This window comes from Rhopalosiphum padi, chromosome 1 (assembly GCF_020882245.1).
Source record: "Rhopalosiphum padi isolate XX-2018 chromosome 1, ASM2088224v1, whole genome shotgun sequence".
NCBI classification, from domain to species: Eukaryota; Metazoa; Arthropoda; class Insecta; order Hemiptera; family Aphididae; genus Rhopalosiphum; species Rhopalosiphum padi.
Genome location: NC_083597.1, coordinates 17024810 through 17039702, shown reverse-complemented (window position 1 = coordinate 17039702; position 14893 = coordinate 17024810). Strand labels below are relative to the sequence as shown.

Below are 14893 nucleotides of genomic sequence, written 5' to 3'. Positions count from 1 at the left end.
TATAAAAAAACACCTGAATTATTATTGTAAAACCTATACATTTGTCATACATGGCTCAGTCTCAGAATCTAAAACATAATGTTCCATAATCGGATAATCCAATAAACAAGAATATTAGTAATTAGATTAAAGCAATATTAAACATTATTAATGAGATAACTCAGTTGGTTTAGATATAAAATATAAATTTATTACATTTAGTTAGAATCAAATTAGAACAGATAATACTTTTTATAAATTAATTTTTGAGTACAATAAAAAATAAAAAATTTTTCATAAACTAAAACAAAAGTGCCATTAATCAATAATTTTCTTTCAACATTTAAAATAAATTATAATAAACAACAAAAAAGTTTTGATAAAAAAAATAATACCTCAAAATTACATACATTTAGTGGCATACATTATAACTATAATAACATAAATATAAATTAAATACATATATTGTAGGTATAATTGTTTATTAAAATGTCTAATTATATAACTATATAAGTACCGTAAAAAACATTCATGATAAATAACTTAATAAACTACCTATAAAACTTTTTGTTTTTGTATATATATTTAAGTTTTTCATGCATGGAATTATTTTTTTCTTTAAATGGTAATAAATAAAAGTATTCATCTATTAATAATTATAAAAATTCAAAAAAATAGGTACAAATATATAAATATGTAAATTTTACATTGGTACAATATATCTTAACTACCTTTATCAATTAAATTCTTATGTTAATAAATATAAGGCCATGTATAAATGTATTAAAAGTTTGTTCGTGATTATATATGTTATAAGATATAAATATAAGAAAAATATAAATATAAATATATTTATTATTTATTGATTTTTTCTGGTAGTGGCAAGTATACCTAATTGATATGGTTGAATGGAAGACAAATTACACAATAAATTTTAAAATTCAACGTTTTCCAATTGTATGAACTTGAAAACCGATTGTGGCCAAAGTTTCATGGTTCAGAATCTTGCGGCCATCAAAAATAAATGCTGGTTTTATCATATGTTTATAAATTTCTTCATAATCCAAGTTCTAGAATATAATAATATATTATTTGACAACAGATCTCTAATAAAAATACTACCTAGGTAGTGTACACTTAATGGATACTTGTTATATATTTTAATATTTTCTAAAAGAAATAAATGTGCATTTAATTAGGTACGTGATTTCTAAATATGGAATATTAATTTTTAATTAGTAAATAGATATGTAATTATGTTTGACATAACAGCTATAAAATATAATTTAATGATCTATAAATCATAACAATAATGGACTTTAGAAAAAAAATTACCTATTGACTATTTGTATAATAAAATTATAATTAAATCGAGTAAGTATACATGTTTATAGATTTTATACTTTTCGATTTTCGATTTTATATGTACGTATAGCTATGTGAAATTAATTAGTTCAGTTAATTTAAAAATTAAATAATTTTCTTTTAAGAAATTACCACAAATTCGTCCCATTCAGTGCATATTACAATAGCGTGTGTCGAGTGTGAAGCTTTGTATGGATTATCGTGAATTTCGATAGACCTAATTACGTTTTCTGGATTATCAGTAACGTATGGGTGCGTGAGGTCTTTTTTGATTTGTTCAGGTTCCACCTAAGATCAAAAACTTATTTTAATAAACATATTATTATGTACCGGATCATTAGGATCCGAAAGACGAAACTTAGGTACAAACAAATTCATCTGATAATTTTTAAATTAAATATATACCTATGTTATAAAATTATTTTGTAGGTATTTATTTTATTTATTACCTAATAAGTAATTATGTGAAATGTGAACTAATATATAACTGTGATTTTTAGATGGCAAATACAAATTACTGTAACCGTATTTCATAACTATAACAAAAAAAACCACCAAAGATCTTGAACAAGCCTCTGTCGCTTTTGTAGAAATGATTCAATTTGCAGCTGAATTGCCATCAGTGCCGTCGCACACGAGTAAAAATTATTCCACAGCATCAAACATTATTTTGGATAGATATATCCACTCCCGGACCACATCAATGTGCTTTTCCGGTAACAAAAATATAAAATTACAATTTATAGGTTACCCTAACGGGCAACGATAAGCGGATTCTTAATAATTTAACCAACAAACTTAAATGACAACTTCAAAATCACAAAAATCAATTCTTTGATAGTTAAATTTCTAATTTTAATCTAACAAACAGCTCGCTTTGGAAAGCAACCAAAAGAATTACACCGAACCCGCTCATCCATTCCGTTTCCGATAATTTAAAAATCACGATCGACGTAAAAAAATCTAATGTTTTTGCCGAGCCCGACCTTTATTGACAATACATTAGTCCTTAATTCCATTTTCTACACAAACTATATATTTGGGTTTAATACTTGACAACTTTCTCACTGCCTAACTCTCCCACCCACCTTAACAAGCGTAAAGTACTCAATTCGAGACTTCGCCTTCTCAAACCATTTCTCTACTCTAAGCTCTCCTTAAAAATCAAACGATCATCTACAGTCTACACTTCTATGATGGTATTTCAAGACGGCATTCAACTCTGGGGCTCAGTCAAAACAGTACACCCTCTAATTTATATGCTTACACGTATTATCAGGAATTCCCTGTAGGTACATCACTAATGACACGCTACATAAAGACATTTTTATTCCAACTTTAAATAAACTTCCTAAGCTCATCTAAAAAAAAAACACACACAAGACTTTCAGTATTCATACAAATCCTATTATCACTTCATCCAAACAAATTGCAGGTATAACCCACTTGAGAATAAGGACCTACTCTCTTCCAAAAAAACATTAGATATCCACGGGGTGTCGCCAATGAACGATTTCCCTTTTCCGTCATTTAAATATTATATAATATACTTATCGTATAGAAGTATATAACGTGTAAATACAGATCTTAAATACCAATACAAAAAACTATAATTAAACATAAATTGAAATAAATGAGATATAATTCATAATTTGTAATACATATTTTAACAAGATTTAACCATTTATGATTTATGGTTTATAAAAATATAAATCCATATTCCATTTTAACTATGAATAAGATAGTCGTATATTCTATGAATAATGAAAATATTAATAACAGTACGTAGATATTTTACATTGATCATTAGAAAAAAAACTATAAAAATATCGTCCTCGTCAAATGTTGCTTTTTCCCTCTATAGAATTTCACATTTTATATCTATTTTACTATACAAATACAACTATTGTTCTTTCAACTCACCTTCGGGTCATATATATTAAGTTTTGCTCCTTCGTCAAGTAACGTCTTAGCAACGTGTATTGCAGGTGACTCACGAGTATCACCTGTGTCTTTTTTAAACGCAAATCCAAACATTGTTATTTTTTTACCGGTGACCGTATTAAACAGTGATTCGATAATTTTATTAGAAAATCGAGATTTTTGATAAACATTCATATCTAGTACCTGTAAATTAAAATAAATTATTTCTATTTTATTCATTATAATAAAATTAATTAAGTTATAAATAAAACAATTGTTACTTGTTGCCAATAAACAGCTACTTGTGGAAGATTTAAGCATTCACATATATAAACTAAATTAAGTAAATCTTTTTGAAAACAACTGCCTCCGAAACCTTTAAACATATTTGTGTTTGTAGACATAGAATTGTGATGAACAATCAAATACTAGGAAACTAGGAAACAAGAATTCACTCAAATAATATTTACCAACTGACGCTTGTAAAAATTTGGGCCCAATTCTGGAATCAAGACCTATACCTTTAGCCACCTCACTGACATCTGCCCCAGTCGCTTCACATATTACAGACATCGAGTTAATACTAGAAATCCGTTGAGCAAGAAATGCATTAGCCGCCTATGAACATAATAATTTTGGTAATTATTAATAGACAGTGTGTTAATATACCATACACGATTTTAATTTACTAGTTTGGTTAGTTCCGAAGACCAAGTGTTTGTCCTAAGGATCTTTGCTTCGGGTATCCAATTCAAATAGACTTTACTGAGCTCCTTAAAAGCCCATAAGCCATCGGCGGTCTCTTCGTGCCCTATAAGAACTCTATCGGCATTTAACAGGTTTTCAACAGCCACGCCTTCAGATAAGAACTCGGGGTTAGATAATACCTATATTAACAAACGTACATATTATATAGTTAAAACTTCCATTGTGTAATATTTAAATTTCAGCTCAGCTCATACCTACAAGATAAAACATTTATAAAGCGAATAAACGAATTGTGGTATTTATTATATATTTACCTTGTAAGCGTTAAGATAAATTACAGCAAGTAAGATAGTATAATAAATATATTGAATCATCTACTAAATATATATGTATAATGTATATATATTAACTTACTTGAAATTTTACATTCGGCTTATGATTAGCACTTAAAATCTTTAATATGCTTTCCGCTGCACGTACCGGTACTGTACTTTTTTCCACTACTATTTTATCACTAGTTGAAACTTGGGCAATAGTCCTAGCACAGTTTTCAACGTATGTTAAGTCAGCAGCACGTCCCTGTAATAAATAGTAAAAAAGATTAATATCAAATAACGTTTTATAATTAAGAATTATCAAAATAAATTATTATTTTTAGTTAATATGTAATAAATAATAATGATATAAGTAAAATCTAAGATTAAAAACGACAAAATAATAATTATTTTAAAAGAATTTAAAATTACTTAGACATTTTCTATGTATCTACTAATCTACTATTCTTTTGCTTAATAATCATATAAAATAGTATACGATATATTAAAACTAGATTTTAAATTTATAATAAAATATTTATATTTAATATATGATATACCTTTAATATACCTATATATATCATATACCTATCACATATTTACATTAAAATTAAAATCAATACTATTAACATATTCAAGATCCATAAGCTTAACTCGAGTTGGAATTATAAATCATTTTTTATTTAATTTGCTGACTACGGTTTTTACTTTATAAGTCTAAAAGGTTTAAAGTACTCGCATATTTTCAATTACAAACTATCATAAAAATTTACATTTCATTATTCAAGAAGCAAAAAATGCCTGTAGTAAATTTATTTTAGGTACCTTATATGTAAATTTAAATTTTATCAATAGATATTATACGCCCATTATATTTTTAATTATTTTATGGCATACATTTTTTATAGACAAACGTTTCAATGAAGAAAGGCTTGTTGGTACTTGTTGGCTGCGCTAAGTGTGCACCCTTATTAGTTATCTAGGTACTTATTGTTTTCAAAAATACAATATTGTATATTTATATATAATATAAATAAAAATAAATAGTCTTCCAAAATCGGACCATTTGTAAAATTACGCAGAAAAACAAAAATTATTGACAAAGCTTTATAGTAGGTAAATATACCTAGATAATAAAGACGAAACTTATGTTATGATTGCATATTTTTTTAGTGTGCATAAAAATGTTTTAATCTTTAACTTCGAGGGTGATGACTTTTGGTAGCAAATTTGATAATTGCTAAATTTGTCATAGTTTTAAATGTACCTATCTATTTAAAATAAAAAAAAATAGACAAAAAGAAACAGAAATACTTATATTAGTTGATTCATAATATGATTATAGGATATTCTAGTACTGTAATTATTTAAATTTGAATAACCACAGGTACTTATATTCGTAATTTACATAAAACCTTTAAACACACACACATATATATATCTATTTCAGTATTACCTATATAATATTATAATTACCATCTTTTAGACATAATAATATGATATAATTTTTAAATTGTATATATTTTTTTGATAGGTTTACGTTAGAATTTTTTTCTTACAGTAATGAAGTTTGACAATTGAATATAAGTAACATATGAAAAATATTAAAAATACATTACAAACAATTTATTTTATAAGCATTTAAATTTAAAACTTTGTTGGCCAGTTTATTTGAAACCAATGAATCCTATAACAATGATTTCTGCCTAAATGATTACATATTGTTATTTTATTATTATTTAACAATAATTATTAAAATAGTAGTAACTAAACGTTTTACCTACTAAGTACTAATACTTCAATTATGATTTTCTATACAAAAATATTTGGGCTAACTTTAAATTATTTATTTTCCGTTTTAAAATGTTATCTCTTTTTTATGAATACTCAAATACTGATACATTTTTTTCTATTAAAAAATTTAAAATTTAAATTTAAGGTTCATCAAAAATTGTTCTCACTGCATTTTAAAAATTTTGAAAATACATAGGCACAATTTTTTTTTAGAAACGTTTGAAGTCCAAATTTTGATGAAATTGAAAAGGTACTTCAACAAGAAATAATTACTTTTTTTTAGATATTATGTTGCAATTCAAGGTATACTAATCTTAAAAACGTACAGCTTTTCATAATCACATACATTATAATCTTTTTCAAAACATTGAATTTAAATTTACATCTATACAATACCTTAACTTACTCAATTATAAGACACATTGATGATTGATATTTCTATTATAATATATAGTAGAGTACCTACACACATAATCGTATTTTTATTGGTTAATGTACACGCTACTTACTTTGCCTACTCCAAATGTCTTTGTAGGAGTATTTACAGAAATAAAAATTAAATCTGCCTCTTGGATAGATTCTTCGATGTTTGTAGAAAAAAACAAGTTTACATTTCTTCGTTTCTTTACAATATCATCCAGTCCGGGCTAAAAATTAAATTATTATGAGTATAAATATGAAAAATGTAATATACAATTTAATATTTTAAATCACTTCGTAGATGGGTAATTTTTCTGAGTTCCATTGGGATATACGTTGAGCACTTATATCAACAACCGTGACTTTTATATGTGGACACTGCATTGCTATTACACTGCATGTAGGTCCACCAACATATCCAGCACCAATACAGCATATTTTTGTGACCGCCATACTCAATTTATGTCAACCTGTTAAACTTAAAACAATTGCCTTAAATTAAAACACAAACACTAATTCTCTATAACTGTTGTTTTATTATGTTAACTATTTTAATTAACATAATAAAATATTTGAAAAGATCAAAAATAGTAACAGTTTAATGAAACTTTAAAAATTTAAAAATTATTTTGATTTTTCATTTGTGCAATGTGAAGTGTTATATAGGTATTGTCTATAAGGACTAAAATAGTGTCGGAACTTGTTTCAGTTTTGGCAAATTTACTATTTTTATGGAGTCACCTGTGTACACCAACCATAGTGACATAGTCTTTCTGATTGTTTGCGTATTATTATAATATATTTCATAAATACAAATGTTAAAATAGGAAATGAGGTTTTTTTATAGAAATAATTTATATTTTTACTATTTTATTTGTTTGATATTCATGACAGTATGATATAATCCTATAATGAAGGTAATTTCAAACTACAAAAATAACAATGACTGCATTATGATGTCATCATCCTTATTCCACGAGAAAATCTTAACTAAATTGGGTGTTAATAAGGTATGAATTATTTAATTATATTTTCTATAATATTGTTTATTCTATTATTGTATACTAATTTAATATTTGTTGTTTAACTTAGTAAACAATAAACATCAAGCGTTTTATATATTACTATAATATTAGTATAACTAATCTATTAGTATAGGTATCTAACTTATTGCTCTCATTAGAACCTCAATTTTAAATTAATGAATCATTGAAAAATTATATTTAATTCGACATTTGTTTTTAGTATAGGTTCCTAATATAATATGAACGATAAACATAAAATATAAATAAACACTTATACTTATATATTATAAGTTATGAGGTATAATATAACAAAACGTTCATAGAAGTTTACACTTTTAAATGCTACACAATTAAAATAAATATCATTATAAGATTGTTGATACACATATTGGTTATTTTATTATTCTAACTAAATACATTAGATTGGTAGGGTTGTAAACGACAATTTGATATTTTGATACGAATTAATTATTAAAAGGTTCTATGCTACATTTTTTCCTTTTTTCATTTTAAAAGCATACAATGTTTACAATAATATGAATGAAAACTTTTTATTATTTTTGTTCAATATTTTACAAGACGTAAGTAACTATAAGTCGACAGTTAATACTTTTAAAGTGGGTTTTTAAGATACTTATATTAGATAAATCGTCAAGCATACATCTTCATATATTGACGTGTGCCGCTATGTGGATTTATTTTGTATAATGCACTACTAAATTATATTCTTAATTTCTTTTTATTTATACAATATAATAGTATTCAGTGGTACTATACTGACTATCGTGCAGCAACAACGTACCTATATAATATATACATGGATATAAATATGTACGGAAATGAAAATAGATAAAATAATTGGATGTTTTAGTTTATAACTTATTAGTGATTACTTTATTAGTATCCAGTTTGGTTCGTGTTGTAAAACGATGTCGCTTATATTATTTCTATTATTATATTGTAGTAAATTATATATAATTACTAGAACTTTCCAGAAAATCATAATAAATATATTATAAGTTTACCTATTACCTATGTACATGTATAAAAATAATAATAAATTATTTTATGCATTCTAAAATTAAAAATGCGGTTAATCATTGTGAATATATACTTGAAAATTTTCAGGAAATTAATGATGAAGCAATTTATTAATTAAATAGTAATTATTCATAAAAATAAACACGACCTAAACAAATTTGCTTATCTATAATAACGTTAACATTATATTTGTACTATACAATATTTTTATAAGTGAGAGTGAGTGAGACACAAATCATATACGATTATAATACATGATATATTATGTATATATTATACATAACAGAAAGCTTGAAAGTTACAGAATGTAAAATCGATAAAATATATGCATGCAAGTATAGTATAGGTAATAGGTAGTAGGTAGTAGGTAGTAGGTACACATAAAAATTAGTTACATAATAGCAGATAAGTAAATAAAATGTGTTTTAAATAATAATGTAAATTGTAAATGGCAATAATATGAATTTGGATATATAGAATGAATTTCTAGTTGGGTTTATTTTAAATCGAAAACACGTAGAAAAATATGCAATTCCTATTATAACATTTCCAACATCTGAACCCTACGCTTTATAATAATATAAGACATAGCCACATAGGTATAGGTATTTATTAATTTTTTTTTATAGAAGTAATTTTCATCAAAATATATTTTAATAATCAAAATATCAACTAGAACACAAGCAGTATACTTTTAAATTATATACTCTAAAAAAATCACAACACAATATAATAATAATATGCCATAATGTAAACTATTATATACAATAGTATTATACATTTATAGTTTATACATATAAATAAGTATTATAAGTGCATAAATCAATCTGAGTTTATCTGTCAATAAGTGTGCACGTCAGTTTGTTCGCGTCCTGTTCTCTATCACACGCTCTCTTGTCTACTCGATATTCACCATGTGAATTATCGTAGCTCGCATACGTTTGGTATGGAAGTAGCAGAAGGCAAGCTAAAATAACAAGACCTTAACAATTCAAAACGTCATTTATCTATTCTCTACGTCTATTTCTCCAAGACCAAATGATAAAAAGCTAAATAAAACATTCAGTTCTCCGAACCGTTAGGTATACCAACTTTTACCAGTCGATAAAATCCCAGATGAAAACACATTATTTGAAATAATTTATTTCCCACCAATGTAGGTTTTAGAATCTCGACAATAGTTATTAATTTATTATAGTTTTAAGAACATTATCCAGTATTTGTGGTATTATATTCAGTGGCACCGATCGTCGCTGTATGTTTTTTCCTGTTGTTGCCGCAACATATTATATTATGGTGTGGTAGATATGTGGATAATATATTAATAGCTAGGGCTCAGAAAATATATATGTTCATAGTATTTAATATTTAAAGACTAAATTATAAGACTATTGCAGAATGTGTATACTAGCGTGGCCTTGTGGGATGGGTGGTAAATATATAGCCAACAGGATTTAGTTCACAACACAAACTTTTTGGGACTTCATCGTCACTGATTTAAACGAAACAAATTCCGAACATCAAGCTTAAGTTAAGGATTGTAATTAAGAATTTGCGTTATTTAACGCTTAGCTCTCTAGATTTCAGATAACTTAAATGAACTTGGGCTATGCATACGTGTTACAAATATTTAGAAGAACAAATGCCATTACTATTATTTTTATGAACCTCAATACAAAAGCTATACAATGTTGTTATTTTTAATATTTCCATATCTAAACTAATAATCTGTTTTCCGTTTTTATAGAAAACCACTCAAAACGAATCATGTTCCTCAATGCCATAACTGCTTGTTCGCTCGTGTCACACAAATTCATATTTAAAAATTCTGTGCGTCAAGTACTAGAGAAGAATACTCGTATAACTAAGCTCAGGGGTTTCATAGCATAGCTGCATTAAGAATGAACTACGTATGTATAAAAATGCTCACCTCGAACATAAACGATAAAAAAATGATAAAATATTTTTCTTCCTTTCCTATATGTCTGTTAACATTGCGAAAAGCTTGGAACCCTTGAGGTACTAACTACTACCAACTATCATAGTCAAACATACACCGATTTCACAGTCAACCAACTACTAGCCGTACTTATAGGATAATATTAACAATCAATCAATTAATTATATAACTAACGTTCGTATTAAATTAAATATGTTTATATTCAACTATAAATATAGGCTATATACATACTAGAATAACGTGTCATACACTCGTACCGCATACAAGGTAAATGTATATTATATAAATATATAATTTTCCTCAAGACGTTTAATGTCTTTTAAATAAATATTCTTAACTACAATAAAAATGTATCTTATAATTGTAGATATGATGATTAATAGGAAACATTAATACGTAGATACTATAATACAACATTATACTGTATTATATTATACTTGATGGTATACATAATACATTAATCTATAAATGTATACAAACAATATAAATAGTATGGCGGTAAAGGAGGAAAATGTATTCTTTTTATAACAATAATTCATAATAACATAATAAAAACTAATATTGTTCTATTTTATATAATTTAATAAAAACTTTAAAATTAATTGATATTGCAGAAAATATATAATCGTTATTGATAGACAATGAACAATTAAATATTAATTTTAAATAACAATATTAATGGGCGTTTAGGGTAAAGAATAAAGACTATAATGATTGATTACCTCTAAGCTCAAATACAAAATCAATTATACATTTATAGACATAAATATTTAACTAGTGGAAACTGGAAACTAAAATAATTTTTAAAAAAACAAGGATTATGGTACAACGAATTGTGTGTATAAATAAAATCTACATAAATTCAAATCTTAGTGAAATTTTAATAGGTATAAACTATAAGTAAAATAAATTATCACATATTATGTTGGTAGGACAGGTAGGTATTACATTTTTTAAATGGCTTACGATTGCAAAGATTTTATATACGTTTGTAGAATATATTGTAAGTGTTTTTTTTTTTTTTTTTAGTAGACAGTAGTTAATCGATTTAAAATTAAATTAATTTAAAAATTAAAACAAATATTTATCAGTAATCAAATACATTTTTTTTCGTTGTATAATAAAAACCTAGGTACTTGTTAAATAATTTTAGTAACTGGGTTTAATTAATTAGCTAATTTAAAGTTTCTAGACTCGGTAGATTCCTGACAACTTAGTAATGATCCGTAAAGAAAAATACCGACCGACTTATTAATGAACTTGTCTAACCTATCGATGAATAATCACAGCTCATATACAGTGTATCTAATGTGTAGGTGTGTAAATACTACATAATATATTATAATAGTGTATATTAGTGGAATGTGAAGAATGAAGGACTACAAAAATATACAAACTATAGATGTGGCTGAATTATTGAAGTGTGTACAACCACAAAATATCCATAATAATATTAATTATTATTATTAATATTACTTAAGTATTAATTATTTTAAATTAAAGTTAACCTCTTGAACAAAATTTTCATTTATTTTGGTACGCTTTGAGCAATTCTAAATCTTCTGCAAATTCGAAACATAATGTAGTGTAAGTATTAAATATAGCTAAAATATTTGTATATTTGCATTTTAATTATTTCTTAGTAACCATAATACTTTATACTACTCATATTCTTAAAATCTATATCTTTAAAATTATACCTACACTACGACTATACGATATATTTAAGAAGGTACGTGTTTACTTATGCATTAAAGAAAAATAATGATAAGAAATATAAAAAACATTTTTCATTTTTTTCGTACATTCAATTTGTATCATCGTATTTATAAAACAACTACAGTTTATTTTAAATGTCTGTTAGTTTTATGCTGTAGAAATTATTTACTTTAAATTATGCTCATAGCGATCCTAATACATACATTGGGATCATACATAGGTACTATTGTTTAAAGGCTTAACATGCCTATATAAAAGTAAGAATAATATACCAATGTATATATTTCAATATTTTGAAAAATTAAATAATGATCAAAAAAATGTGCAACGAAATGGTTGTGGAGAGCATAGTTCAATAATAAGAATCCACTAAACAGTATGTAGGTATACAATTATTTACTACAATCACAACCTGTATTTCCGTTACAGGTTTGAAGCAGCTAAAGTATTGTTAGGCGGTACCTAAACATCTTCTCTTGTCGTAAATGGTATAATAAATCTCAATACCTGGTATTGGTACATAATAATACATACGACATATATACTTACATATTATATTCCATATTAAACATTATATATATTATATACCTGTATAATATGTTAGGTGTTAGCTACTATCTGAAAAATGGCTAACGATAATGCGTGTACTTATAATTATATAATTACGAGATGGACATTCCAAACATTAGATTTAAAAATCGTAAATGCCCCGTGTAGGTAAACAACGAAACCAAATATATATTATACATTTTTTACGTAGTTTTTGTTATATGCAGTAAAAACCAGTTGTATCTTGTACATCAACATTATTGATTCATAATATGAATATAACGATACATCCTAATTCCTAATGTACTTTACCAACCGAGGAATGTGAACGTTTATTATATTATTAATTATTAATTATTTTTATCGCTTTTACGAGAAAATATCGAAAACCGAGGTGTCATCGTCGTCACACCCAGCACACCGGTTCGTGAATAATTCGTATGACGTAATGATAGTAATACGATCCGTTTGACGAGCTAACTGGACGAGCTGGATTCGCATGAACGGAACAAAAATCACACGTGTAAGACTCCACGCAACGAAATGTACGCATATTATGTATGATTTATTTTAATATAAACTCTCCCGAGTTGTGATACATCACATTGTACTCATTGTAGCAATAGTTAAATATCATAAATAAATAATTATTTCGACTTACGTCACTACTCAGAAAATCGTTAGGTATATATATATATATATAACTATCTATAATATTTACAAGTGCCTATACTTGTGACAAACTGGTGCCTATTCATAAGTGCGCGGCCTTACACATACTCGTGATATCAAGTCCTAGACAACACTCGATATACTGTATTACACTCGATATACTATATTATATTATTATGTGGTTCACGACCCACACAACCGAGTTTATAACAGCGGCCGTGTCCGCAAGCACCTCGTGGCTCGTACAAACAACTCCCGAGTCCCGTAACGTTTATAATTTTGCATTTTTGAAATTTGAAGGATTTACCGCAGAGTCAACACTCAAAGCGGTATAATACGTATTTAATACTCCGATCGCTGATTCTATGCAGCAGCAGGTAGGTATATGTAATACGCTCGTCCTGTAGCAACAAGATAACACGCATCGTTTCCGAACGAAGTACCATCGAGGTACCTACTCATATGTACTACTTAACTGCGCAAATATGGATTAGAACAATAATTCAAAACTATAGAACTTAATGCTAGTGTTTATAATCAATATAGTACGTCCAATTAATAACGCCTACGCTATACTATACCTACGACTTATATACGATACACGACGAGCAAAACTATCGCCGAACAGGGTGAAATAATAATTTAAAAAAAAAACCGACTCCATCTGAGGACGATTTTCGCCGGGGGACTCGCCGCGGGAGGGTAACACAAACCCATTGACCGCGATAAGTCTATTATTATAACACACACCCGGGTCGGTATAGCCGGTGTACCGGTCGTACTACGCGCACGTATTATGTACACGTTATGTGTGTAACTCGAAACAATATAAGACAGCAAACGCGCGTACTATAAATATCATTATACTCGGGCAAATCATTACCGTGGGACGTGGGTGATATATCGACACGTCTTGGCGTATTGGACCGGCGGAGTGATAACGTCGCTGGCGGACAGTGTGATAAGCAGCCGGCGTTTGTAGCAACAGAATAGTGCAGCAGGGCAGACCGTCGTGCGTTTTATCGATCTACGGCGCGCGCGCGCGCGCACACACACACACCAACACACACTCAAACAAACACGGTCGGACGCGGTAACGCGAACGGATCGACGGACACGCACACAGTGGTACGGTCGGCGGCGGCGGCGGAGACACGGTCGTTGCGGCGTAGTACGCCGGAGTCGACGGAGGTACACGAGCTGATCCGGCGGCGGCGGCGGCTGACGTGGCCGCGCGTTGCCCAGGCTACACAGTGTTGATGTTTTGGTGGGGGGAGGGTCGGTCCGCGGCCGTTGACGCGTACCGACTACCGGTCGCCGCCGCCACTCAGCCAGTGGCCACGCTGCCCGTTTTGCGGTGACATGGCACGTCGTCGTCGTCATCGCCGTCGTTACTTGGAACGTCTCGAGTGCCATGATATTAT

General features: G+C 27.9%; 1 protein-coding gene across 2 annotated transcripts; it reads right to left on the bottom strand.

The window, feature by feature from the left end:
* Nucleotides 1-168: 168 nt before the first annotated feature.
* LOC132917412 (UDP-glucose 6-dehydrogenase) lies at nt 169-14670 on the bottom strand. Of its 2 annotated transcripts, none has more exons than XM_060978140.1 (10): nt 14353-14670; nt 6798-6981; nt 6593-6730; nt 4390-4554; nt 3957-4154; nt 3738-3885; nt 3549-3643; nt 3268-3471; nt 1477-1632; nt 169-1049 (listed from the first exon to the last, which is right to left on the bottom strand). In XM_060978140.1, exons 2-10 carry the CDS (start codon nt 6954-6956, stop codon nt 921-923), a joined length of 1392 nt encoding a protein of 463 aa, XP_060834123.1. In that variant the 5' UTR covers nt 6957-6981; nt 14353-14670; the 3' UTR covers nt 169-920. The 2 variants fall into 2 exon arrangements, with proteins under 2 accessions (XP_060834123.1, XP_060834124.1); XM_060978141.1 differs by having other exon boundaries at nt 6798-6973.
* Between the last annotated feature and the right edge of the window lie 223 nt (nt 14671-14893).